Raw genomic sequence first — 24,152 nt, 5'->3', positions numbered from 1 at the left:
TGGAAATTCTAGTTCTATTTTTTTTTTTAAATTTGTGTTTGATAGTATGTAATTTTGATCAAAATTGATGTATTTTAAAAAACATGAATTAGAATACCAGAATTGATGAATTAAAAACCATCATGGCATGAATTTTTTTTTTACAATCATAATTCGGCTCCTTAGGATAGAATCATAATTTCAGAATTTTGATTCAATGAATATATAATCTTGGGATTAAGATAACTTATTTAGTATTACAATTCTAAAATCTCAAACATCCCCCTAAAAAAGTGGAATACTTATTTACTCATGGATTAAGGTTCCCATGGTTTTGGTGCCATACATTTAAAAAGCGGACAAGATAGACATCATTATTCGGTTTTTCTTGTTAACAAGGACAACTTCCGGCAAAGAAGGGCAAAAGGGCATATTGGCTATTGGCCACACTTGTGTAAATTATTACAAAAGATAAACACATACTTTAAGCTCCCAGCGAGGATCGAACTCGCGACCTTTCGCTTACGAAGCGAACGCACTACCACTATGCTATGGAAGCTTGCTTGTGCATCGAATCTGACTTTTTTTATTTTTGTGACCAGCCTTTTCACCTCTCACTTTCGGGTCCATGCAGCCACTGACGACTATATGCCCCCATTTTCGAAATAAAATTCTTGGGTTTTGGTGAAGGAAACTCTTTTTTTTTTTTTTTTGTTTAAGGAAGAAAAAAATATTCAAAGTGGATCCAATAATTCAAGTTTTGATTTATATTGGGGCCATTTTGATCTCGTAGTCAAACCATGGTTCCTGCAATGCTGTTAGAATTAGGTGGAATTAAATTGAATTATTGGCAAACCGATTATACACTGTTCCTTTTTTCTTACTTTTAATAAATTTAAACCTTATTTTATTTATTATTTTTATGAATTCATAAGCAGCTAAGTAAATTCTCAGAATCGGCCGATTCGGGCCGCTTGCGTGTTCCCGTGTCGTGTCGCTGGTTCTGCTCGACGAGGAAAAGAAAAAGGAAGAAGCAAAGCGCGCTAGGTTTGGCTTCCCTCGATATTTTGAAGACTGAAAAGAGGAGAGGAAGTGAGAAGCCCGTCGTGTGGGTGGGGAGGAGAAGGAAGCTCTCTTCGGTTTCAGAGTTTTCGTCTCCCTCCTCCTTCCTCCTCCGCTCATCATCATCATCATCAGCATCTCTGCCTCTGTCCCATTTCTTCACGAAGGAGCGTCCGGACGGACACAAACAAGTGAGGAACTGAAAAACCCTAGCGGGGTTTAATCTACAATGTTCTGTGCAAGTAAGCGCCTTCTCTCTTTCTCTCTCTCTCTCTCGAAAGAAAGCTTTCTTCTTTCTCATTCTCTCTCTGAGCTTCTCGATTTTCAGATTTCGTTCCTGTGACTTTCATTTTGCTTATTTTCTGAAAATGAGCATCTCTTTTTCTCCCGATTTGTTCATTTTTGCTGCTCCGTACAGTATCCGGCGTTACGCCGGAGGAGCCCGTGGTTTCGAAGAGATCCGGACTTCTGTTCGAGAGACGGTTGATCGAACGACATATATCGGTACCTTTCTACCCGATTTTTGTTTCTTTTGCATAGGGTCGTGGTGAAGAGGACCCGGCCTCCTTTTTCATCATTTTCTTGTTTGCGCAGGAGTATGGGAAATGTCCTGTTACTGGAGAGCCTCTTACTATGGAGGACATCGTTTCGGTGAAGACGAATAAGGTAATCCTTTTGATGGTGTTTTTGTTTTCTCCTTCTTTATCAATCCTGTGTTAATCGGATTTGCATTTTGTTGTGAAATTTGTCGTTGCGCGCTTACCCAATACGCAGGCCGTCAAGCCAAGGCCTGTTCAAGCTGCAAGCATTCCAGGGATGCTCGGGTTGTTCCAAAATGTACGCATACTTGGACCACTCTCCTGTCCTTCTTACTGTCGCTTGTTTTAGATGAGTTTTTTACTCCGTTGCTGCGTCTATATCGCGGTATAGCTGCTTGTGTTTTCTTTGATTGCTTTTAGTGGATACGGGCTCCCAATTCGTTGATTAGAGTTCGAAAGCATGTATCTACCAATACTGGAACCGTCACTAACTTGGCAATACACAGCATTAATTCTTATGCTTCCACTTATCTGTTATCCTTTTGATGTGCTGTAACCTTTTGCTATATCTTCCCTTTTGTCTTGGTAGGACATGACACTGTGCACGTGAATTCTTGTTGTTAGTATGTTCAGCAAGGTCATCTGTAGTTAGTTGTCCTCGACCATGGTTACGCTATGTTTTCATTCTTAGACTAGTTAAAATTTAAAAGTTTTACCTTCTTTCATGACTTTATTCTGATTAAATTAGGACCACTTGGATGGTCATTATATGGTTTATGTTTTGTTTGGATTCCAACTACCTCTTTCTCTTGAAGAACAGTAGCAGGGAGGAGTTAATCAGCCATCGTCTGTTGCATGCGTGGGCACCAAACTTCCATGATTACTTAACACATAAATAAAGACGTATCTTTGTCATTAAATTGAAGGTCCAAATCAATGATATGTTGGTTGTTCTTTAAATAGTTATAAGAATATCTGCTGTCCCTGATGGAATTTTGGCAATTCAACTGGTTATATCATAGACATAAGAAAAAATCAAAGCATATTTTAGCTACAAAGTTGAAGTTCCAAATCAGTGTCTACCTCTATGCAATTGTTTTTTGAATGTACTTGCTACAATCTGTACTATCAATTTCATGCGTCCACTCTTCAGTGAAAGTGGGATTGTTTATCTTCTTGCTTTTGTCTGACGAATGCTGAAATAGCCGATAATGATTTCTCTTCTGCTGTTTTACTAGGAGTGGGATGCTCTGATGTTGTCTAATTTTGCACTGGAGCAGCAGCTGCATACTGCGAGACAAGAGCTAAGTCATGCATTATACCAGGTACGTCTCTGAATGGAGGTGATGGGTGGCTTATTCCATGTTTATGTTTTCTGATCCTGCATGAGTATGCCTTTCTCATATCTCATGAATCTATAGTTTACTACCTTGCTTTGCACGCAATGTAATGCTTGCATACTGCACTAAACAATTGCAATTTTAAATTATTCATAATTTGTTAGAGGAAGGATAAAGAGAAAGAAAACAGTCAACAAGTATTTTTCTAAAGGTGTTATACCTTGTTATGCTGGAAGACCAAACAAATGTGCTTTAAAACAAAATAATTGGGATTTTTTATTAGGAATAGAGAGGAGTAATGGGCCCCCTTGTAGTCTTCTGCCTCTAAGTATGACCGTTGTACGGTTGTGAGACATGCATTTTCACTCAAAAACCTTGTTCTTCCGCATCTATCCCTTCCTTTGTTGTTGAGGTGTCACCTAGATGCACTCCTAGGCGCTACTCCGCCTGCATCACTGAAGTCCAGCACTTAGGCAATGCAAGGTCTTGTGCACTGAAGCTAGGCGTGACTAGGCATGCCTGTGGCTAGTCCATAAAAGTCGAAGAGACACTCAGTGACTCTGGGGACATCTTAAAGACTCTTTAATAAGGATTAAGTAGCGCTAGAGGCCAGTGTGGTGCAAATTTGAAGTTGTGGAAGCTGAAGAGATAGTCTTTTACTCTTCCTTCAATGTGGAAATGGCTATTAAAGTGAAAATTTGAGATTAGGAACTTATTGTACTGATTTTCAGTTTGTTAAGTCTTCAATGCTATAAACTTTATATGTGTCTTCATTATACAAGTATAGTATAAATCATATAGTATTTGACTATTATGGATTGGTGTCATATCATGACTATATCACCATTAGTCATACTATATAACTTAATACTCAATGTTTAATAGCTTAATATATATTTAATAGTTATTTTCCACACTTTTGAATATAGATATTAAGTCCGATATGCGAATATGATGTATTAGATAACAGAAATTATATAATATTGACTGTGTGTAATACATACAGTCGTAATTATTTAAACAGTCCCCTAAGTGTGCCTAGTCACGCCTTCAATAACATAGATCCCTTTGGAAGCTTACTAGAAGTTAGATGACTCATCTTGTTTGGCCATTAATCATCTTAGTTGTCAACCTAGGGACTAGTTAGTCCAACTAGTTGCCTGGTTGTCCTAGGTGCTAGTCAACTGCCTTGATCAGCTAGTCTCCAAACTGGGCTTTTCCAAACCAAGTATGAAAATTTTACTAAGTTTTTATTTAACAGTTTTCCTTGAATAGCTCTCCTTGTGTTTATACTTTATAGCATACACAGCACACACATATTTCTAAATTCTGCATGTTCTATATTTTTGTGGGTTGTAGAAATCAGTTCCTGAACTGAATTGGTGGAGCTGCTGCTTTGGTGAATTGATTGATTCACTGATTTCAGTTAAATTATTTGTGCATTGTCAAAAATATCTAAAAATTCATTTTCTAGAAATTTAAATGGAATTAATGTAAATTAAAAGAACTTTTAAATATTTGAAATGGTTGAAATCTGACACATGGCATTGTTGAATTTGTCACCAAATCGTTGGTTTGCCACAACTTCAACTCTAATCATCCAATTCTGATAAAAGTGTTTTCTTGTGTGTTTACATGATATTTACTGTTTATATATATATATATATATATATATATATATATATATATATATATATATATATATATATATAAACAGTAAATATCATGTAAACACACAAGAAAACACTTTTATCAGAATTGGATGATTAGAGTTGAAGTTGTGGCAAACCAACGATTTGGTATATATATATATATATATATATATATATATATATATATATATATATATATATATATATATATATGTATGTATGTATGTATTTATGTATAAAGAGTATATAGTATTTCTGATTTTGATAACTAAGTTAATCAGAAGTCAGAACTTATTATGTCTTCCTGGAAGCATCCTTATTCTGGTATGGTCACTATGAAAACAATAAAGGCATTTGAGAACGACATCGTCCAGTTCCTTAATTTTAGTTACATTCCGTCGTGTTCATTGGTTCATAATTGCAGAACCAACACAAGTTTTAGGTTTTCTTATCCGATCTGAAGTTTGATAATTTTGAGAGAGGTTGTGATGTTAACAGTAAATGGAATTAATGTAAATTAAAAGAACTTTTAAATATTTAAAATGGTTGAAATCTGACACATGGCATTGTTGAATTTGTCACCAAATCGTTGGTTTGCCACAACTTCAACTCTAATCATCCAATTCTGATAAAAGTGTTTTCTTGTGTGTTTACATGATATTTACTGTTTATATATATATATATATGTATGTATGTATTTATGTATAAAGAGTATATAGTATTTCTGATTTTGATAACTAAGTTAATCAGAAGTCAGAACTTATTATGTCTTCCTGGAAGCATCCTTATTCTGGTATGGTCACTATGAAAACAATAAAGGCATTTGAGAACGACATCGTCCAGTTCCTTAATTTTAGTTACATTCCGTCGTGTTCATTGGTTCATAATTGCAGAACCAACACAAGTTTTAGGTTTTCTTATCCGATCTGAAGTTTGATAATTTTGAGAGAGGTTGTGATGTTAACAGCAGTTGATGAGCATTGAAGTTTTGCAAGGAACAGTTCAACCATGCCACAATTTCAAACTTTTGTCCCACATATTTGCAACATTTTTGTAATATTGTGATAGTGTCACCAAATAGAAGTTAAACACGAAAAGCGAATTTATTGCAATATGTGGAAACTGGAAAATATCGCCAATATAAAGGTATTATATTTGTGATTTTTGCACGTCTTTTTGAAAAACCATGTCTAGTATATTTTGAATTTTTTAACATTTTAATTAAAAAATTGAATTTTTATCAAGATTGTTTTAAGACATTCAGAAGATTTGATGATTTTGTATATTTTTTATTTTTTTGAAATTTGAATTACGGAAATTTTGCGAAGAAAGACTTTTTTTTTTTTTGTACCAGATGAAACCTTGTTGGCACAACCTTATTGAGAATGAGGTTTGTGGCAATGGAATCTGCAAAGACCTTTCCAAGGAACTTTCATTGTAGTTCTAAATAAAATAGAGGTGTGATATTATAGTTAGAAGTTAAAACTTATAACAAAAGTTGTAAGGAATCAGCAAATAGATATAGGACTAAGTGTGGTAGATTTCCTTTGTCAGCATGATGCTGCTTGCCGAGTCATAGCAAGAGTTAAGAAGGAAAGGGATGAAGCAAGGGCTTTACTGGCTCAGGCAGAGAGACAGATTCCCCTCAATGCACCTGCTGGTGTCCCAGTGAATGCCTCAGTTATTAGCAATGGCAAAAGAGGTATCCTTGTGTTTATAATCAAAGAATATCTTCTTTACCATTGGTGTCATATGTAGTTTCTTGGGGAACCATGCACTCAGTACGCGCAATGTATCATTGTGATTTTCAGCTGCTGAAGAAGAGGATTTGGGTCCTGGTGGAAAGAGAATCCGTCCTGGCATATCTGCAGCTATTATTGAGGAACTCACAGAATGCAATGCAGTACTGTCAGGGCAAAGGAAGAAGCGTCAGGTAATGGGCTTTTATTGTGTTTGCTTAATCTTCACAAGCATCTGCTTTATCTGCCATTGGATGGACCTCCTGTCTAAGTTCATTCTGTAAACATTTTTGGAGGTTGCAGATTTGCTTTTCGATGGTTTATAATACATGGTTAAAGTTATTAATCATGCTCCTTCCATGACTAGATTCCCCCAACATTGGCATCGAAAGAATCGCTAATGAGTTACACTCAGATTTCTAGTCATCCACTGCACAAGACCAACAAACCAGGCATTCTATCTGTAGATATCCATCCGACAAAAGTAAGTGTCCATGAAAATCCGTTTCATCTCAATGCATGTCTGTGGCCAGTGATGCTACATAAAAATTTGCAGTTATAACCTCTAAAGCCAAATCTTTGCTTGTTCTAATGCTGACTTCTTGCATGTTGTGTATTTGTGCCTTGGAAGGATGTCATTGCAACAGGTGGTGTTGACACAAATTCTATAATTTTTGACCGATCTTCTGGCCAGATTCTTTCCACTCTTAGTGGGCACACGAAGAAGGTATCCTGTTGTAGTAATTTCTTTTATCCTGTAAATAACCACATCAAGAGTATATGTTTATGACATTGGAATGCTGCGAGATGGTTGTGTAGTTGCTGTAACCCATGAGATCTATTCAATCACATGTTGCACAACCCACCCTGACTTTGCTTGCTTAAAATTAATTAATTTTCTTGCATCATTTAATATTCTTCTGCTTGTTCATTGCCCTCAGGTTACATGTGTTAAATTTGTGCCTCGAGATGAGTTGTTTATAACTGGTTCAGGTGATAAGGTATGTTAGAAGTTCACTTTGTTTCTTTTTTCTGGTTGTGTTGCTTGGGCTTGCTACTTGATAGACCCTGAGTGTTTTTTTCTTCTAGGAACTTTCTTTGAAAAAAAATAATTGTGCATAGTTTGATTCTTAATTTGTTGTTTCTCTTGCTAAGTTGAGCTTAGTCAGTTATTGTTGTCAAACATTGTTCAAAGATTTCTGGATAAGTCTTATTGTCTATATTCACTCTTATTTCTTGCAGACGGTCCGTGTATGGAGAGGGTCTGAAAATGACGACTATAGTTGCCTACATGTCCTGAAGGATCATACAGCCGAGGTTTAATTTCTGGTTTCAAGCTGTTCTTGTTTCCCTTATGCATGTCCTATGTTAGCCTGAGAACTGATCCATTGTACACTAGAAAGGGGGAAATACAGGAACTAGGTGTTGAAATATTCTTTTATGCTTAAAGCTTGTCTAGACAGTTTATGTGACTTCTTTTTCTACTGCTTGCAATCTTATGTACTCTTCTAGTCCACCTAAGAGTAGGGTGTGCTCCAACATACCTGATTAGCACTGCACTCATTGCCAACTATCACGTTGGTCTGTTTTAGGAACTTGTTAACACTTTGTGAATGGTTGGAAAGCAGTAATTAGTTAGATAATGTCTTAAACTATTCTTTTGCCTAATATCTGTGCGCCTTGACAATCTGATGTAAATGATTTTGCTTATGGCCCAGTTGTACTTCTTTTTGATATAATTTTCTTTATGTATATATCTAAATTTAACTTATATCCTTATTTTTTCAATATATTTCTTGCTTAGTTGCGTTGGAATTCTTAATTGGCAGGTGCAAGCTGTATCAGTACATGCCACACATAATTACTTTGTGACTGCTTCAATGGATGCCACATGGTGCTTTTATGATATTACTTCAGGAATGTGCCTCTCACAAGTCCAGAAGGTCTCTCTCCATCCCTCAGCCCTCCCCCCTCCCAACACACACCTTCTCTCTCTTTCTATCTCCTCCCCACCCAGAGAGATACACAACACATGCATGCAGGTTATACTGGTATTTGATTGAGATGGTTATGCAGGCTGATGATTCCGCTGGTGAGGACGGTTATACTTCTGCTGCTTTTCATCCCGATGGTCTTATCCTTGGGACTGGAACTTCGGGAGCTGCAGTCAGAATTTGGGATGTAAAGACTCAGGTAATTATTTTTGAACTCTACCCCGTAGAATAGCTATCTCTGATACAAACAAAAATTCTCTTCCTGCGTTTGTCATCTCCTCTAACAATTTGTTACATGTAGACAAATGTAGCAACATTTGATGGACATGTTGGGCCTGTTACTGCCATCTCCTTCTCAGAAAATGGATATTTTCTTGCGGTATGTGTTGTGTTCTTCTGATGTCTAGGTTAAGTATAGTTCTGCCGTTTTTAAAAGTTCTTGATAACCTATATTTGTTTCATCAAGAAATGGAGAATCTAATGAAATCATGAGTTGAATTTTTAATAAATTTTAGACAGCAGCAAGGGATGGTGTGAAACTCTGGGATCTGCGCAAGTTGAAGAACTTCAGGTCCTTCAGCCCTTATGAGCCAAATACACCTACAAATTCTGGTAAGACTGCTGTGATCTAGTCACTCCTTTGAGGATGTATAGTTCTGGCACATACTTTTTAGCTGTTTTCCTGGCCACATTTGGAGACATTTTAGTTATGCACTGAAGGGAAGCCTATGTTATAAGTACTTGATGATGTTTTGGACGATACCCCTGATTCTGTTGGATACTTTTAGAAAAGTTTGCGTTCTATAATAATAGCAGATGAGATGTTAATACAATAATGTCATTTTTTAATGTTCTTTTTAATGTGTTCTTTTGTGTTACTAACGGATGGTGGATATGTTTTTCCTTAAATGTTGCATATGATAGTTTTTTCCTGAAGATTTCTTCTGCAAAACAATTCTTTGTTTTATATCAAATGTTCTCCTTACCCATCACACACGAATCCACTTTTCTCATCTGATGGCCTTGAAAGTTGTCTTGCTGGCTATTGATGTCATAGATAACATTTTTGGCCTTGGTCTGCATGGTTTAGCATGTGGGTGAGTTTCAATTTTCACGGAGTGATGAACTGATTTATATCCCTAATTGTGTAAAATGCATGCTGACATATCTTTCATGTACTTTGTAGTGGAATTTGATCACAGTGGTGCCTACCTTGCAATTGCCGGTTCAGACATAAGGTCGGTCATTCCTGCCTTACAAGGAAACCTATATTAGTATGAAAGCTAAGGTTCAGTTTTTTGGAAGGGTTGACAGACGACGTGGCTAATTAATTGATGAATTTCGAACTGCTGCAGGATCTATAATGTTGGTAGTGTCAAGCAGGAATGGGATTGTATTAACACCTTGCCAGATTTGTCAGGAACAGGTCTCTCTCTCTCTCTCTATATATATATATATATGTTTATGTTTATGTATATATGATGTATGTCTTAGGTGATGTTCTCCTGGTTTGCCTGCAGATCGAATTACGTCTGTGAAATTTGGGGTTGATGCGAAATACTTGGCAGTGGGAACCATGGACAGAAATCTTCGATTCTTTGGCCTGCCTGTTGCTGGAGCAGAAGAACCGTGAATACGTAACATAATGCCTGCGTGCTAGGTGCACAGTTCTCGTTCGACTTGCTCAGCTCAGGTTTCTGCCCCGAGTAGCAATTGGAAGATGAGCAAAGTTGGACTAAAGGGCTTCCTGTTGCAAAGAATGGCCATCTGTTTTTTTTTTCTTTTTCTTTTTCATTTTTCCCTTTTTAATTTTTGTAATTGTCTCTCCTTAGTTGCTACATTGAGTTTTAGAAGAAGAGCACTTGCATGAGCATTTTTTCTGTTGTACTGTCATGTAAAATTGAGGATCATCCTAAGTTGGTGTCTTCTTTTCTCTAATTTAGGATCTTTAACCTGAACAACAGGGTGTTATCGGCCTTTATGGTATTTTCCTGGCGTACATTTACGTTCGTCAAATGCTAGATCGTGGATCCTTGTGGCAAATGTTTCCCTGATCATAGTCTTTCTTTTTTTCGTCTCTGTCAACGGGCAATTTCATGTCCTGCTTTATTCACTTGGCCGACATCGTCGCTTATTAAAGCACAATTTTTTCAGGTCCAATGCGATGGAGTCAATGGTCCGGTTAGTCCCGTGAATTTGTAAATTTTGTTTTGGCTTGTGTAAAATAAATGTCAATTGACTTCATGGTAAATTATACTATCTAGATTAGCAGAGGCACGTGCTCAAAGCTTGTCAAGTGTACAAGAGCAAGATCTCCGTGCACTTGGCTACTGATAGGTTAGACACTTCTTTTGACTGCTACCAACTTAACACTGAATTTGATTAATGTCAATATCTCAATATAAGGGTAGTGGCCTCAACTTAATTTTATGGTTCTAATAAATCATGGATTGGGGAACTGTATATGTAACGTCACTATTATAAACCTGTGCCTCAAATTTGTGGATTTTAAGTCATAGGAAAAATTTGTCTGTCTTGAGATTCATGCATTTTATGATGCAAGACCAACAAACGCGGTGCAATCCTTGCACCTTTTCACACATCATAAAGTGTGATAATCTATTATCTTAAGTTCTTAGATCAACTCAGATCTAAGCCCAGATGCAAACAATGCATCGAACGTTAAATTTATGGCCATAAGGTTATTTGCACATGATTCCTTGTTAAAATGCAACTGTCATCATCTTTGTAATTTTTACATAAATTAAACCACTAAAGCAAAAAAATGATTTGGGTAGCAACAGAAACGTCCATCCAAGAGACATATTATAGATCTGTCTCAAAATTTGAGAAAGGCTAAAGTTATCACACTTCAATTTTTACTCATCCCCCAGTAAATTAATCAGAGGCGCAAGCGGTTTACGAGAACTGAAATACATGAAAAGTTTATTAAGAGAGGGAGAGATCTAAGATCTCCAAATTCAAGGGGTCAGCTGGGTCTGATCCCAAACTTGACTGAATTTGGAGAGGGCAGCTGGATCTAATATATGACTTCGACCCAAACTTGACTCATCTCGGAACTCTTTAAAGATGCTCAATTTTTTTCAAGTAAATAAGTATGTTCTATTTATATGTCTGTATCTTAGTTATTATACGCAAACCAGATCCTGGGTCGGCACTCGAGTAGGGAAAGAACACTAAAGTCTAGAGCCGGCGATAATTGTTGGATCCGACCCGAATCTGAAACCCAGCTGTTAGGGTTTCTAAGCGGGCCTTATATTCCTTTCCTTTCACCACCTTCCCCCTTTCCCTTCTCTCGTACTAAAGGGGCGGCTGCCGAAAACACAGGGGGACTCAAAGGCCAGACGACCATGGTGATCTCTTGCAACCCGATTCTTCTTCTTCCTCTTCTACTTTGATTGCTCTTTCTTGTCTTCTCTCATCACAGCGGCCTTGAATCTAACCTCCGTTTGATGGTAAAATCATACAGGGGAAGGGAACCGGGAGCTTCGGAAAGAGGAGGAACAAGACCCACACCCTCTGCGTGAGATGCGGTCGCCGGAGTTTCCATCTGCAGAAGAGCCGCTGCGGCTCCTGCGGCTACCCATCTGCCCGCATTAGGAAATGTGAGTTTTCTTCTTCTTATTTGCGTTTATCTTCCCATTCGGAGCTCATTCTTCTTGCGCAAACTTCGTGGTGCGCGTTCCCTTTGTTTATGATTCGGATTTAGTTCGTTGATTGGGTTGATAGTTTTCTGTTGCTGTCGTGCGACTTTGTTGGGGCCTCGGGGATTTAGGGTGTGGTGGGCTATAATGTATTCGTTTTGGCAGATAACTGGAGCGTGAAGGCGATCAGGAGGAAGACCACGGGAACGGGCCGTATGCGGTACCTCCGTCACATGCCTCGTCGATTCAAGAGCAATTTCAGAGAAGGTAACCCTGGTAGCATAGAATAATTCTTTGTTAGTTTGTCTCTTATGGGGATTATTTCGGTTTACTGACCTCGTCGTGCTCTCATTTGGGTTTCAGGAACTGAAGCAGCGCCAAGGAAGAGGGCAGATGCGGCGTCGTCTTAGATCTCATTGATGTCAGCGAATAGAAGAAATCCGTGATGTTATTCTAGTTCTTCAGTTTCCTTTTTTGTCTTCTTATTGTTTATGCACCAAACAATATCGAAAGATTGGTATCTTTGAGTTGTTGACGATGTTAATTTTACCGAAATTTTGTGTTAGTTTAATTTGGGGATATTCATACCCATCAAGACATCCTGTTCTCTGCCCTTGGTGTTTTGCTTTTAGAATTGCTGTCTGTGTTCTATAACAGTGATTCTTCTAGTTGAAGGGGTCTTTCTTTAACAACATACGAATGAATTGGTGTTTTCGACTGTTCAAGTTGGGTTCGCGTGAAAAGCCTTGATGATTGAACATGTAGCTGCAGTGAAATAATATATGCGATTTTTTCCTCTTACATCTAGATGGACAATCTGCTGTGGTTTCTGTTAATTATATCGAGGTAATCTGCCACGATGGTAAGAATCTGTTTTGATTCTTACTTGTTTGAAGCATGTTTCCAAGGAACAATTAATATAGTAGTTATGACCCTCTTAAGGTGTAATTGATATGGTTGGTAATGACTACTCTCAGTTGACAGTTAATCAGTAGCATTCGCTCGTAGCAAATAGAAAGGCATTTGGTTTTGTGTCTTATAGGGACCAACTCTTTAAATGGCTTGTACTGGTTCCTTGACGACTCCTGGTCTAACACTAGACGCTCGTTGTCCACTCTTTGTTCCCAATTTCCCGGTCCCTATCTATCTGTACCACCTCCTTCACATGTAGCTTCTTTTGTTTTTTAGTTTTTTTTATATTGTTTCCGACTTTTTGGAAGTAGGATTTGAGGTTGAATTATTGTGAGTGGTTATTGATAGTCTTGCAAGAAGCCGCCTTGAAACTGGCTGAAATTTTTTTGGAGCAACATGTATTTGAGATGAGTGCTGTCTCCAAAATAGAAGTATTTGGATTTTGGGCAGCTGAGTATCATCACCATTCATTTCACGTTTTCATGGTTAGTTTTGATCAAGGGACGTAGGAATTTTTCAAGTAATTGGATTCCAGGGGTTCCTCAAATGCTTGAATGCAAGTTCTTTCTGTATTGTGAGGTACGCTATTTATGTTTTCAGGATGCCTGTCGAGATTAATGGATTAATAATCCCTGTAGGTGCATCCCTTGTGCAGTATGTCTAGATTCTGTCTTTGTCGCAATCTACGATTACGGTTATATTTTGGTGGCTTTCTCATTCAACGGGATTTTTGGGGAAAGAAAGACTTAAGAAACCTTTCGCCAGTTTCATATAGCTGGATGGGAAGGGCTTCTGTAACTTTGGTTTAAAATTTTTGACCCTTTTTATGTTATCAAACCATTAAAAGTTCTGATTGACATAAAGCAGTGAACTTGACAGATCTTAAATTTGACTAAAGGTTATATGTCAGGTTCCCTGTTTAGTTTTCAGATCTTGAAGCTGTCAAATTTATCCATCCTAGCCTGCGGATTTTAACATTTCCCTGAAATGGTTTTGGCGCCGAAGTAAGAAAAATGTCAAGTTGGAATTCGTGGGGTTCCCTTTCTTCGTCATTGTTCGGGAGCTTGGTCAGTGGAACATCGTTTGCGTCGACATGAGCTTATCCTGATCTTATATCCCTTGCTTTTTGCATATTCAATTAAAATGAGTGCGGGACAGTAGTAGTAGTCAACACCATTTGCAAACTTCTCTTTACGTTGCAGGTGCAGGCTAGCGGTGCAACTGGTAAAAAATTATCGGACATCGGATCTAGATTTGTCTTTAGAAAGAACTGAATTGGATTAGGACTGTTTTTTTTTATATTTAATCTGACGGACATGTATCTGACGGCGGGTAAACACTCGGATTCGGCATTGCATTGCTAGATCCAAGTATGATTAGCCAAGATTCAGTTTCGTTTGATATGGGTAATGCATTTTATATACGTCTAAATCTCCATTAGCGTGGGTCCAACTTTGCCAACTCCTGTGCTAATCAGTAAGTTCAACTCTTAATGGTGATTGACAGTAACCCCAGAAAAGCTCAGACTCACATAGATGAATTGCTCAGCAAATCAAGATGCAGACACAAACTCGAATTAACATTGTTGAGAGGGAGACGGAGAGAGAGAGAGTTCTTCCGAGTTAAAGTGGTTTAATGTTCTGGCAATCCTTACCATTCCGTTTGTCCAATCTACAGACCATTTCCACATAATGTGGCTCTTACAGACTGTTACGCATGCTTAAAATTATCTACTCTGATCATGAGACCATTGACACAACAAAACTTGTTGCGAGGACTCAAGCGCACAAGGAAAAACAATTCAATTGGGAAGGTCTACATGATGGAAAAAGCTACCAGATACTACCAGATACTCAGCTGTGTAATGTTCTTGGCTTGGCTTTTCCTGTGAAAGCTTCTTGCTTTGAAGTTTTTGGCTCAGATCCGTCCTTCTTCCTGGTACGGGTGGTTGTAACGGATGCTCTTGCACCTTTTATTGAGCTAACTGAGCTTTGAGATTGAGTCCTTCTGGGATTAACTTTTTCTTGTAAAACTGGATTTTGACTTGGCTCATTCTTCTTCAAAACTGGTCTCTTTGATTGGGACAACTGATTCTTGCTTCCTATCTTTTGGTCGTTAACTGAAACACCAAAACCAATTTTGGATCAGAGATCTTGAAAGCTTGAGATGAGCACTTGGAAGCAAATAGAAGTCACTGAACTTGGTTATAGTGACTAAGTTTAAACGAAGGGGTTTTCCAATCAATTACCATCACCTGTTTCAGAAAATTTAGTATGAAAACAGAGGTAACAGAGATCATAGGCCCATTGCAATCTAAATATATTCTTGTAGTATATGACAAGGTATTCCATGTACTACAGTATTTCTCCATCATGACACAGAAAAAGTAGATATGTAGCATCTTCAATGAAACGGCCCAGATGCAAGTAAAATTGAATGGTAAAGCAGCGGAAATATCCTATCAAATTCAATTTGGTCATGCCCATGAAAGCAACAAGCCGTGTCAAATCTAGAAGTCTCCATCAAAGTGTGAAAACGATATTCAGAATTCCAATTTTCAAATTTTAATATTTTAATTTTATCATGAAAACAATCTCTGGGAAATGGCAGTAAGGACAGACACTTCCTGTCTGCCGCTTACTCGACTCATCCTCAAAACAGTAAGATGATAAAAAAAGCTAAAAATCGACATACTATCGACATACTTTCTACCAACTTACGATTCCAACGAAATTGCACATCACTAAACAAAAAACGAAGTGCAGAAGGACCTAACATTTCGTGCATGGAGTATGGACAAAAATTAAGAGCATAAAATCAAAGTTCAGTAAATACACATGAATGCACACAGAATGTGTTTGTGCTGTCCATCAATGAATCAGGCTCTACTAACTGAACTATCAATTTATTTAGAAAATTGGCATTTAAAACTTTCATGAATTCATGCAGGCCTTGATAAATGTGATGACAGACATTAGATGCTATTGTGCCGTCGTTGTGCAACAGGTCTAAAATATTATTGAAATGTTAGATAATGAGATAGGAATGTTGTGAGATAGGAAGAACAGTAGAAGGGGAACTGGACACCATGAAATAATAGACGTCTAAAAAAAAAATGCAATGTAGGATATTGGGTAAGGAATAGAAAATACCAGGACTGGACAATACAGCACGAGGGCGTGGCACCAAACTAGCTCTTATTTGAGGTTTGCCCTCCACGCTATTTTCTTGGTCGTGCTTCGGCTTGTTTTCTACATTCTTTTCCTGGTTCTGCTTGTCTGTGAAGACCATGAAAAACAACGCTCTTAGAAGAACCAAAAGCTTTTTCATCAATAAAATCAATGCATGGTCAATGACTGCTTCGCGAGGAAGAGTTGAAGATGAAACCTTCGCTTGTGGGAGTAGATGAAATCGTGGAACAGACTTTAAGTGTTGGGTATGATTTTGGTGCCATAGCATAATATTGTGGGCAATCAGTACCACGTCCATTTCCTGCAGAACAATGGGTTAGTGATCACACGAGAAGATGATGACATGCGGGATGAGACTGGGGAGTATTTTTGTTTATAAACACTTGTCTCGCTTTCAGAATTTTCGTTTCCAGATTTGGTAATTTCAGAAGTTCATATTATAAAAATTAAAGGAAAAGAGGGGCTGTTCTGATTTCTGAGCTTCACCCTTCAAGATGACATGAAAACAGAAAAGAAAGGAAGCACATAGAAGTGGGCGTCATAAGCAGCAACTGTGGAGAAAAAAAAGGGATGATGAACAACCGTATGTCAATCGAAGAAAAATGTGAAGAAAAACAACCCTCTGCAACTAGAGGATTAAAATCCTCAACAAGGTGAGCAAGAAAAACAGCACGGTTTTGCTGCTCGGCATACAGAACACAATCACGAGACACAAATTCATAATGACGTCCAACTTTTACAAATGGTTTTCCACCTTACAGTTCAAACCCTAAAACATTTCATCGTCAAAAGCCAAAAGATAGACCGACTGCCGAATACCATGAAGGAAAAAAAAAGGTCACCTTCCTTCTTCTTTCCAATATTGATTAAAAAAAAAGAGATATCATAAATGACCAACCCCAAAAACAGAGGAAAAAGAAGGAAGGAGTAATCAACAAACAGAAAAAGAGGGAGGAAAAGACACATACACATACAAGAAGAAGAATAAAACGATACAATACCGTCCGAGCAAAAACTTTCCACAGGAATGGATTTGAATTTCTCCAATGGTAACTGGTTTTCTACCTCCGCATCTGAGGCTGGATCATCATCTTCCACCCTCACCCTCACCCTCGGATACACTGCAGATACCAACATCATGAAATGTAATTTTTCACAAAAAGACACCAAAACCTGCTGTTGCGGATCCGAAAATAGAAATAACAAGAAGAAAAGGAAGAAAGAAGGTGGAAAAAAGGAAATTTACTGGGAAGACGCTGGAAGCAGGTAGACAACTCCCCAAATTTCTCGCTGTTGGCTTCTGTTGATTCTTTCCCGTCTCTCTGTCAATCCTTATTTTCTTATATAAGAGAAGGAGGACGAAACTCACCAGAAGGCAGAGGGGAGGTAACGTCAAAGCAAGGGAAAGCCTTTTCACAATCAGAATCGATGTTAATGGCCGGTGGTCAACTTGAGGACGAAGCCGATTGCTCTTCCTTTTTGAATTCTCCAAATGGGGCCCATCCACTAACGGGTAGTTCTGGAAATGGGAGACCTTCAGGACCTTCCTTGCGGGAGTCCAATCCAATCCCTTTCTTGCTACCCCGGTTTTATGTACGGATCGACGGGGATCCGGCTTAGATTAACCCAGTTCTTGTATACTCATATATAGATCCGTAATTAGATTCGGATTCAGCTTTATAATTCTTTACTTGATTTTGTTGATATCCAGGTCAGATATATATTTCGGGTCTAAATATAATGCGCTTATTTGGATCTTGTGATGCCTTTTGCTTCGAGTTTAAGGCAAACTGAGCATTTGGTCAGCTAAAATATCCCATTAAGGAGACTTGGTAAAGTGGGTAGATTGGACCTATTTCCACTTCTGATAATTGGTATAACAATGAAGCTGGGATTCATAATATATGAATTCATATCTGAATCGTTTTTCCGTTGTTTTATTTGGATAGTGGATTCAATCAAAGCATGTCTATCAACTTTCCTGTAGTAATTGCTAGAATGTCTGAATAGGCATTCATTTCATTTGTTTTTGATTTCCTGCCGTTGCGTTATAGTTCTTTATGATACTTTGTTTGCCTTAGCTGCAATAGTTTGTAATTTCAAAGAGTATCCATTCTTTTCTTTATTTCAAAGAGTATGGTCCCCTTTAACGGACAAATGTTTCTCGTATCCGTTGTTTGAAAATAGCTTGCAATAATATCAAAGAATATCTTTTCTTTCTCAGCAAACAACATGTGAAAATTGAGATATTGTGTTCCTGCTGAAAGTGAAAAACATCCAGTCTTGAGAGTTAGGGAGGGAGCCTTGGCTTTTTGTTCTGGGAGCAGAATGGAAAGTTTCTTCCTCATTCCCAATACAAGGTCTGTTTGATTATTCCTGAGTTATAGAATTTTACTATATCATTTTTTTCTGTTTGATGGACTTGAACTTTTTTTCTAGGAAAAAGATTGCGGGTTGCATCTCTACGATGCCTCAAGCAATGAAGCAGACAGAGAAGGCCTCATATATTCATCAGAAAAGAAGAAGAAACAAAACGATTGGTTTTCCTCATCATTGGAAAGTAGATTCGCACATGGTTTCGTATATACGCACAATCCAGTAGCATTCCAGCTTGCACTACCTAAATAAATTGTAAAGAAAGGGGTGTAGGTCTAATATAGGCTTAGAAACCAAAAGGACTTCTCACTTTATTAGAATTGATATCAGGACTGCAAAGACGCTGACGTGATTGGAGTATATAAAAGTGCATACAAGGTTTATTTTTTTTTCTTTTGTTGACGTTATATTATATTCGGGTATGTTGGTTGCCACATAAGGGACACTATTTGTTGCTGTAAAATACTAATTAGCCAGAAGCCACAGAACACCAGTGGTGGGAGTTTTAAAGTGGCAACACTCATGAGTAAGTAGCGGCAGCTGCAAATGGTTGATTTCGACGTAGAAAGAAGAGAAACTGCCAAGAGAGCTCATCACCTTTTTTTTTTTTTTTATGAGGTATAAGCTTTGAATTAAGTTAGAAGCGACATACCTAACTTCTTATATTTACCATTTGCAGTTTAAAAGATTAGCATTAGCGACAATAAAACTGATGTTTTCAAAAAAATATTTACCATTTGCAGTTTAAAAGATTAGCATTAGCGACAATAAAACTGATGATCCTTTTCTATTTTTTTGAAGTGCAAAACTTTGAAGGTAAGTGATAAGCTGTGTCGTATATATACCGTTTGCAGTTTAGATGATTAGCATTGGTAATGATCGAACTTACCAACCCAGTCGAAGCTGCTACGTGATGCCCATCTCGCACGTTGTTTCCGACAAGAGAGTTTTGTCATTTTTGGCTGTGTCGGGTTTGAGTTCGATCTCTCTCAGTCTCAGCAACTTGGCTGTCCCTCAACCCAAACTATGTAGAAATCAACTCGGCTAAGGTGCCGACCGGAGGCGAACAGTTTAAAATTAATGCGATTTTAACATTTATGCGACACGAGAATGAGCCGCGGCCACTTTGGCTGCCGAAGGACCTAAACCCTGAACAAGTGAAAAGAAGACAATAGCGTGGGTTTTGCGCCGGTGGCAGTCCATGCGTTTCCCGACCCCCTTCCGGTGGAGCCGTCGTCTGTTCACGTCGACGATTCGGCAGGTGGAGGACGAAGGTGACTGGTTTTATGCGTCGGAATGGTGGGGAGGGGACGACAACGATGATGGCCACACCGTTTTCCGGTCCCACTCTGTCAAGGGCAATGGCTCTGTCACCGTCGTCGGGTACCCATCTTCTAGGCCGGTGGGTGTTCCTGTTTTTCAGCTCCCACTTTCCCATTTCCAAGTTGTCGCCTCGCCTCTCTGTTCTAGTTCTTTTTTTTTAGCTCTTGCTTGTGGGTAAAAAGTTCCTCTCTCATTCCCCCCAAGTTCGTTGAGAATTATAAATTTCATCGCGAGAATTTGGAATGAGTATCAATTTGTGAGTAGTCCTCTTGGTCTCACTGCGGAGTATTTTCTATTCAAGAACATGGTTTAGCAGTCATCGGAGTCTGATTTTTAGCTTATTTTCTGCACTAAATAACGTACGGGTCGTGCTCTGGGTTTCATTTAAGCAAATTTTTTATGAAAATAACAGGAGCGGAGACGATTTTTTAGCAGCTTCCAAAAAAACTAGGAGATTTTTACTTTTTGTGCTAAACTACAAGATCCAGATTTTTGAGTTGAAGACTTTCTGGAGATTATTCGTGTGCTCCCTTCATATCGCAGGATGCGGTGCATTGGGCAGCTGTTGAAAGATGGCTTCAGCGAAGATACGAAAAGATATATCCAGACTGTGATGAAAATCTCGAGAAGTTTCGAGTGCTTGGTTATCAGTGGCGTGTGCTTCGCTTTAATGAGAGAACTCGCCAAAGTACGGTCAAGGTCATGGCTGCTTACAGGAAGTCTGCCTCTGAAGCTGTATACCTGATGCAGCAGCCACATTGTCTGGCTGTTCCATGTAAGTGTTTCATCTCCTTTCATATGATGCGTATGCCCTTGTTTCCAACTAATTGAAGGTTTTCTTGTTGGAATAATGTTCCTTCATTGTGCTAGTTGGTTCAATTCCTCTGTTGCAACGGTTTTTGCAAATTCTGGTTCTTTGGGAGCTCTATAATTAATAGTTTAGTCGTTGACAAGAAGTAGTTACCGTGCTAGTCTCAACTAGTCTGTTTAACTTTCTCCTGGTTTGAATTGCTGATGGGGGCTGACTTTTTCTGTTTTACACAACTGCTGGACTAGATTCAACCGTAACTGAAACTTATTCTGTTGTTTCTGTGTCTTACATAATTTTTTCTTTTATTCTGTTTATTACCGTCTTAAGTGAAATATGAAATGGTAAACGTTAGCAACAGCATTCAGTAAAAGTCAACGAGGAATAACTGCTCTAACCTTGTTTTGACTTCTATTCCAATGCTTGGGTACAAATTAAAAGCTGCTACTTGCTTAAAACAAGCATATGCTTGAATAACCGGTCCAATCCCTTATAGACCTTGATTCAATTTCATGTACTCATGCATTTTGTATTGAATTCATTTTCCAGGCTCCGCCTGATATCATGTAGGATGTATAATAGTTTTCCTCGAGTTGATCTTGATAATTAGCATTCCATTTTCCGTATGTTATATTGTTTCAAGTTTCAACTATCTCAAAAGCTCACGATGCATTCACTGGTAGATTCTTAATCTTCGATACTCAGTGCTGCATTTTTTGTAGTCTAGCTTTCATTAATTAGTGTTTCTTTTATTGTCCATTGTTTCTAAACATTGTTTCATTATAGATGTAAAGAGTATGATAGCAGCTGGTTTATCAGCTCTTTCTTCTACACGTTTCAACTTCAAGGGTGCTGTACATGGTGATAGAACATTGCACATTCTGTGCATTGGCCTTGGTGGTGGCAGCATCCCACTGTTTTTGGCTAGCAAAATTCAAGGTAACTACAAGATAGCCCAAGTTCTGTAGTATCCACGATCACTTTTCTTTTTTTTTTTCTTTCCAACTCTATCACCAATAATAATTATGCCCTTTATCTCAATTGGTTGCTATCTCAATCTCTTTACGGCAGTTGTGACATTAAATTTTTCAGGAAGTATCACCGAGAAGATGGTTAAAATATTGGAGGATTTGGTAAGAAATACAAAAACTGGAGACAGGAAAACAGTGTACAAAAGGCCGTGCTCTTCTTTGAAATGAGGAAACTAATAAAAGGACAAGGAACTAACAACGAGAAATTTGGATAAGCACTGCTATCTGTATAGCTTGTATGTCTACTTTTATCTGAACATATCGTTCAGAGAGTCAACCATTTGGGCTACTTCTCTTCGCCATGCCTTGGTTCATCTATTTACCACTGTGAATGAACTAATAGGTATATTGTTAGTTTTTGAAGCATGCTGTCAAGGCCTTGAACTAGCAAAACAAGAACGTGCAATCCATCAGCCTGCCTTCTGGGGACACTGACCTATAACTTATTGTGGAAGAATTATGGGGTTTGTGCTAGAGATATACTTCTTACTTTTAAATAATTTCCTGCTTGTATGGGTCTTTAACATGAGTTTGTTAGGCGTCAAATCCAAATGGGTTGGGTCTTGGGGTTTCTCTTCAGTTGAGTCTGTTTTGGACTCTACTTTAGCCTGCTTTCTATTTACTTCCGTTGCTGAGTCGGTCATTATGGTCCCCTATTAGAATTGGGGTTAGTATTGGTGGGTCGGGTGGTGGTGTCTTAAGTGGTAATAAGCTTAACCATTGATACTTGTAGATATCACCTTCGGGGATTAAACCCTAAGGGAAGGAAAATACCCTGATTTGATGGAAGCTGGGCTTCCTGTTTGTGTTAAGTGTGAGAAGGAGAGCGAGCCAGCAACTTGTTAGCCTCAAGGTTAACAGAATTACTACGAGACTAGATTATGGATAAATCTATCTTGATTGTTAGATGATAACCATGTCACTGACTTAGAGATTTTTGGTGATTGGAAATGTTTCTGATGTCACCAGCTTTGTCCAATAGCTGCTACAAGTTGTCTGCTGATGGTTTAAGTATTTGATCCACCATTCACTTGGATTTCTTTAGGTTGTAGGATGGTTTTACTTGTTTATCTAATCTCCGTTGCTTCATTCATTTGCATTTTTTTTTTTCATTCTGTTGGTAATCTAGTGCGGTAACTCAAAGTTTTTAAACATTTGAAACTTGCTTCCTGAGATGTTTTACTGCTGATGCATGAAGTAACATGCTACTGTAAGTCTAAAGAAACAAAATTAAGTCTAGATGTAACACTTACTTTTTCCAATGTACAAAAGCTTTCTTAATAAGCTCCATGGAAAATTTTGGTTATTCCAGTATCTGAAAATCTAGTCTGTCATTTATGAATCACTTGACACCTTTGGAGATAAAAGCACAAAAATGTGAAACACACTTGACTGCATCTTGCCATATTTACAGTGCCGCCTGACTTAGGCTTCTGGAACTTACTGTTTATAGCATGGTCTGTATTTTGTTCAATTTATGGAAGTATGCAAATGATGTAATAGTGACTTAAACTGGAGATATTTTACCACACTTTCATATGAAACTTCTTTGCGAACGGTCGTAATGTGCTAGATTTTTGCTCACGAACTCATGGTGACGTTGAATGTCAACCATGTAGGTGCCATAGTCCATGTGGTTGAGATTGACCCTGTTGTTATCAAGGCATCTATCCAAGCAATGGGCTTTCCATCTCATTCAACAAAGAACGCAAGCAGTGGATCCTTGAACAGCATGGATCCTCTTGATCAAGTCTTATGGGGTGGTCTTCATGAAAGGCTCTCTCTCTATGAAGCTGATGCTGAGGGTTTCGTAGTTAAAAGAGCTGCTGAAATGTCTAGTCCCTTTTATGACCTTGTCTTCGTGGATGCTTATGATGGCGATGACCTTTTCCCTAGGAAGCTGTGGAATGCTGACGGTCCATTTCTTAAAGCTCTGGCTACCATACTTCATCCTGATCATGGAACTGTGGTAGTCAACCTACATGCAGACACTGACAGCCTAACAAAGTGTACATCGCCTCTGTTTCACCCTCTGTTACCTATGGGAAGACATGTCTATCAAGTATGCAAGGCGTATAAACAAGTACTCGAAGAAGATTCAGGCGCTGGAGGCTCGGTTCTGTCATTCTCTGTTTCTTCTCCTTGGGTTCAGAATATTTCTCTTGTAATCTGCCGGGGCTTTAAAGCTACAACAATGACGGAAAACAGGAGTTTGATACTGAACACCCTGTTGTCCAGTTCCCAAGATGTTGAGAACCTCCTGAAATTACCTTTTCCTTGCATACAATATTTAAAGAACGGATTTCTTTTGATTGATTCATTATAGAAAAGCGCAAAGCTTTCTTCTTGAGGTCTCATAAATTATTTGACTTTTAAATTGATTTTATGACGAGCAAGCTGGAGGATTCAGGGCCTCTCCATTAACTAATCGCGTTTGAGATCTTTCCGTCAGGAGACTAATAATGGGGTCCTCAGCGCACAGTTTATTTGCTTCGTAGATGTAATCAATCCTGGTGGTTTAGCATAAACTTCTTTTTGCCA

The 24,152-nt window shown here is 38.3% G+C and overlaps 4 protein-coding genes and 1 non-coding gene across 5 annotated transcripts; 3 read left to right on the top strand and 2 right to left on the bottom strand.

The window, feature by feature from the left end:
* Nucleotides 1–466: 466 nt before the first annotated feature.
* Nucleotides 467–538, bottom strand: TRNAT-CGU (transfer RNA threonine (anticodon CGU)). The gene has a single exon. It is a non-coding gene; the product is annotated as a tRNA-Thr (tRNA).
* A 494-nt stretch (nucleotides 539–1,032) lies between these two features.
* Nucleotides 1,033–10,243, top strand: LOC116253093 (pre-mRNA-processing factor 19-like). Its single transcript, XM_031627855.2, has 18 exons — nucleotides 1,033–1,283; nucleotides 1,460–1,545; nucleotides 1,636–1,707; nucleotides 1,816–1,878; nucleotides 2,819–2,905; nucleotides 6,127–6,274; nucleotides 6,384–6,505; nucleotides 6,679–6,795; nucleotides 6,943–7,038; nucleotides 7,253–7,312; nucleotides 7,554–7,628; nucleotides 8,141–8,254; nucleotides 8,388–8,504; nucleotides 8,607–8,684; nucleotides 8,821–8,917; nucleotides 9,492–9,543; nucleotides 9,661–9,731; nucleotides 9,826–10,243. The coding sequence occupies exons 1-18, from the start codon at nucleotides 1,271–1,273 to the stop codon at nucleotides 9,936–9,938; spliced, it is 1,581 nt and encodes a 526-aa protein (XP_031483715.1). The 5' UTR covers nucleotides 1,033–1,270; the 3' UTR covers nucleotides 9,939–10,243.
* Nucleotides 10,244–11,520: 1,277 nt separating this feature from the next.
* On the top strand, nucleotides 11,521–12,569 carry LOC116253094 (60S ribosomal protein L37-3-like). Its single transcript, XM_031627856.2, has 4 exons — nucleotides 11,521–11,679; nucleotides 11,796–11,931; nucleotides 12,136–12,237; nucleotides 12,334–12,569. The coding sequence occupies exons 1-4, from the start codon at nucleotides 11,677–11,679 to the stop codon at nucleotides 12,378–12,380; spliced, it is 288 nt and encodes a 95-aa protein (XP_031483716.1). The 5' UTR covers nucleotides 11,521–11,676; the 3' UTR covers nucleotides 12,381–12,569.
* A 1,935-nt stretch (nucleotides 12,570–14,504) lies between these two features.
* On the bottom strand, nucleotides 14,505–17,529 carry LOC116253054 (uncharacterized). Its single transcript, XM_031627784.2, has 5 exons — nucleotides 17,320–17,529; nucleotides 17,075–17,194; nucleotides 16,270–16,374; nucleotides 16,035–16,160; nucleotides 14,505–15,001 (listed from the first exon to the last, which is right to left on the bottom strand). Coding segments are annotated over exons 1-5 (618 nt in total). The 5' UTR covers nucleotides 17,321–17,529; the 3' UTR covers nucleotides 14,505–14,735.
* A 1,979-nt stretch (nucleotides 17,530–19,508) lies between these two features.
* LOC116252328 (uncharacterized) lies at nucleotides 19,509–24,152 on the top strand. Its single transcript, XM_031626503.2, has 4 exons — nucleotides 19,509–19,851; nucleotides 20,316–20,547; nucleotides 21,367–21,519; nucleotides 23,231–24,152. Exons 1-4 carry the CDS (start codon nucleotides 19,651–19,653, stop codon nucleotides 23,935–23,937), a joined length of 1,293 nt encoding a protein of 430 aa, XP_031482363.1. The 5' UTR covers nucleotides 19,509–19,650; the 3' UTR covers nucleotides 23,938–24,152.

The sequence above is a fragment of the Nymphaea colorata genome, chromosome 4 (assembly GCF_008831285.2).
Source record: "Nymphaea colorata isolate Beijing-Zhang1983 chromosome 4, ASM883128v2, whole genome shotgun sequence".
Taxonomy (NCBI): domain Eukaryota; kingdom Viridiplantae; phylum Streptophyta; class Magnoliopsida; order Nymphaeales; family Nymphaeaceae; genus Nymphaea; species Nymphaea colorata.
The sequence above is the reverse complement of the archived record's forward strand: the minus strand, read 5'-3'. Positions and strand labels throughout refer to the sequence as shown.

What these genes read in the sequence shown, in the direction of transcription:
- LOC116252328 (XM_031626503.2), top strand. Translation starts at nt 19,651, where the DNA reads ATGCGTTTCCCGACCCCCTTCCGGTGGAGCCGTCGTCTGTTCACGTCG. An exon ending in ACATTGTCTGGCTGTTCCAT is followed by an intron (nt 20,548 to 21,366) that starts GTAAGTGTTTCA and finishes GTTTCATTATAG; the next exon opens with ATGTAAAGAGTATGATAGCA. An exon ending in TTTGGCTAGCAAAATTCAAG is followed by an intron (nt 21,520 to 23,230) that starts GTAACTACAAGA and finishes TCAACCATGTAG; the next exon opens with GTGCCATAGTCCATGTGGTT.
- LOC116253094 (XM_031627856.2), top strand. An exon ending in ATCTGCCCGCATTAGGAAAT is followed by an intron (nt 11,932 to 12,135) that starts GTGAGTTTTCTT and finishes TCGTTTTGGCAG; the next exon opens with ATAACTGGAGCGTGAAGGCG. An exon ending in CAAGAGCAATTTCAGAGAAG is followed by an intron (nt 12,238 to 12,333) that starts GTAACCCTGGTA and finishes TTTGGGTTTCAG; the next exon opens with GAACTGAAGCAGCGCCAAGG.
- LOC116253093 (XM_031627855.2), top strand. An exon ending in TGCTCGGGTTGTTCCAAAAT is followed by an intron (nt 1,879 to 2,818) that starts GTACGCATACTT and finishes CTGTTTTACTAG; the next exon opens with GAGTGGGATGCTCTGATGTT. An exon ending in TGAAGGATCATACAGCCGAG is followed by an intron (nt 7,629 to 8,140) that starts GTTTAATTTCTG and finishes CTTAATTGGCAG; the next exon opens with GTGCAAGCTGTATCAGTACA.
- LOC116253054 (XM_031627784.2), bottom strand. An exon ending in ATCTACTCCCACAAGCGAAG is followed by an intron (nt 16,161 to 16,269) that starts GTTTCATCTTCA and finishes TGGTCTTCACAG; the next exon opens with ACAAGCAGAACCAGGAAAAG. An exon ending in TGCTGTATTGTCCAGTCCTG is followed by an intron (nt 15,002 to 16,034) that starts GTATTTTCTATT and finishes TTGGTGTTTCAG; the next exon opens with TTAACGACCAAAAGATAGGA.